The 1,700-nt window shown below is 39.8% G+C and overlaps 1 protein-coding gene across 2 annotated transcripts in view; it reads left to right on the top strand.

Annotated features, from left to right (window-relative positions):
• Positions 1–1,700, top strand: part of LOC106534248 (protein kinase C alpha type) — a 77,686-nt gene that overhangs the window by 57,226 nt on the left and 18,760 nt on the right. For both annotated transcript variants that reach the window (XM_014030823.1, XM_014030824.1), the window contains exons 6-7: positions 696–852; positions 1,039–1,173. In XM_014030823.1, the coding sequence (XP_013886277.1) occupies positions 696–852; positions 1,039–1,173 (292 nt within the window). The remainder of the gene's footprint in view (positions 1–695; positions 853–1,038; positions 1,174–1,700) is intronic.

Here is a 1,700-nt window from a genome sequence, read left to right as displayed (position 1 = left end):
GTGTGTGTGTGTGTGTGTGTGTGTGTGTGCAAGTTTTAACCAGCAGGTGAAAATGTGATTGCTGCTGCTGTGGCTTCCCAAACGTAATGTGTTCTGAGTTATTTTTATGTCTCATCTGAGGAACAGTCAAGCAAGCGTTCATGCAGACGCTGTGGGGAGCCTCGGTCTATTGTGTGTCGATAAACATGGTGTGTGTGTGTGTACATATATACACTTAACTGCATGCAGAGGTGTATATATGTGTGTGTGTGTGCATATCTGGCAGTGCTCCAAATCTCAGGGCTAATGGAGTGCTAATGTCCCTGGTGTGCTCTTGTTTACTTAATGGCAACATATGGGAGGACAAGAAGAGAGGCTTTGCCTACTTAAGAGTGACACGGCCTGTGTTTCTGACTCCTGCATTTCTTCCTGAAATAATCCTCATATACTGAGAATTACATCTTGATCCTGAACCCCTGCACTTTATTCTGTTGGTGCTCACCTTTTGATTGAATCGTTCTTTTTCTCAGACCAAAGCAATTTTTTTTCTTGAAAATAAGCCAAACGTGAAACAGGTTATTTGTGGCAAACACTGTCTTTTTACGATCATCGTTATACGTCTGCTAAAATTACTCACATTGTTCAACTCTACTTTATGTGGCTCCCTTCAGTTTACGAAAGCGTGTTGACCTTTTCTCATTCTCCATGTTTCTCAGTTGTGGAAGGCAAAAACCTCATACCCATGGACCCCAATGGCCTGTCTGATCCCTACGTCAAACTGAAGCTCATACCAGATCCTAAAAACGAGACCAAGCAGAAGACCAAAACAATCCGCTCTAACCTCAACCCCAAATGGAACGAGACCTTTACATTGTGAGTGAACAGGCAGCTTTCAAACATTGCTTTTTATTATTATTTTTTAATACTATTAATTTGATGTCAAGATTTGTTTGAATGCTGCTTTACACTTGAATGCGTTGCTTTAAAAGTGACTCTTTGCATTGATTTATTTAGTAGTTTATATAGTTGTATTAATGATAGTTACTATTTGCTTTGCAGCAAGCTGAAAGCTTCAGACAGAGACCGCAGGCTGTCTGTAGAAGTGTGGGACTGGGACCGGACTACCAGGAACGACTTCATGGGGGCCCTTTCCTTTGGAGTATCAGAGCTCATGAAGTCTGCAGTTTGTGGCTGGTAATGCTGAATTTTGGAAACATTGCAGTCCTGAAGCTGTAAAACTTTTCACTAAAGAAATACCCTTAGATTTTTACAAGGCACTAAGTTTTAAAAAAAGTATCACTGTTCTTACATTTTGCTAATTCTCACTAAATGTTCAATTTAAATGTTAAACAATAATCTAAATGTAAAAGTTACATCTTAGATGTTTTGACTAAGTGTGGAAGTTTGTAAGCATTTTGGAATGGAACGTAGCCTTTGCTGTTGGTGCTCGGCTCTTGTTGTGATGTCATCGTCCTGCGACAAAAGCAACTGCTAACGCTGCTAATGTTTCACTGCAAAACATCAAACTTGCAGTTGCAGACAGTGTCTGAGCTGCACTTCTGACTGCCAGACCACAGGAAACATCCATATCATTTTTAATGGACACATTTTGAATTTAAAATGGAAATACCACCTTCAGCAGTGTTAGCAGCAGTAGCAACATTAGCAACGTTTACAGCGTTGGTAGCATAAAACATAATCATTTTTATTACATTTTATAC

Source organism: Austrofundulus limnaeus, unplaced genomic scaffold (assembly GCF_001266775.1).
Source record: "Austrofundulus limnaeus strain Quisiro unplaced genomic scaffold, Austrofundulus_limnaeus-1.0 Scaffold1122, whole genome shotgun sequence".
NCBI lineage: Eukaryota > Metazoa > Chordata > Actinopteri > Cyprinodontiformes > Rivulidae > Austrofundulus > Austrofundulus limnaeus.
The sequence above is the reverse complement of the archived record's forward strand: the minus strand, read 5'-3'. Positions and strand labels throughout refer to the sequence as shown.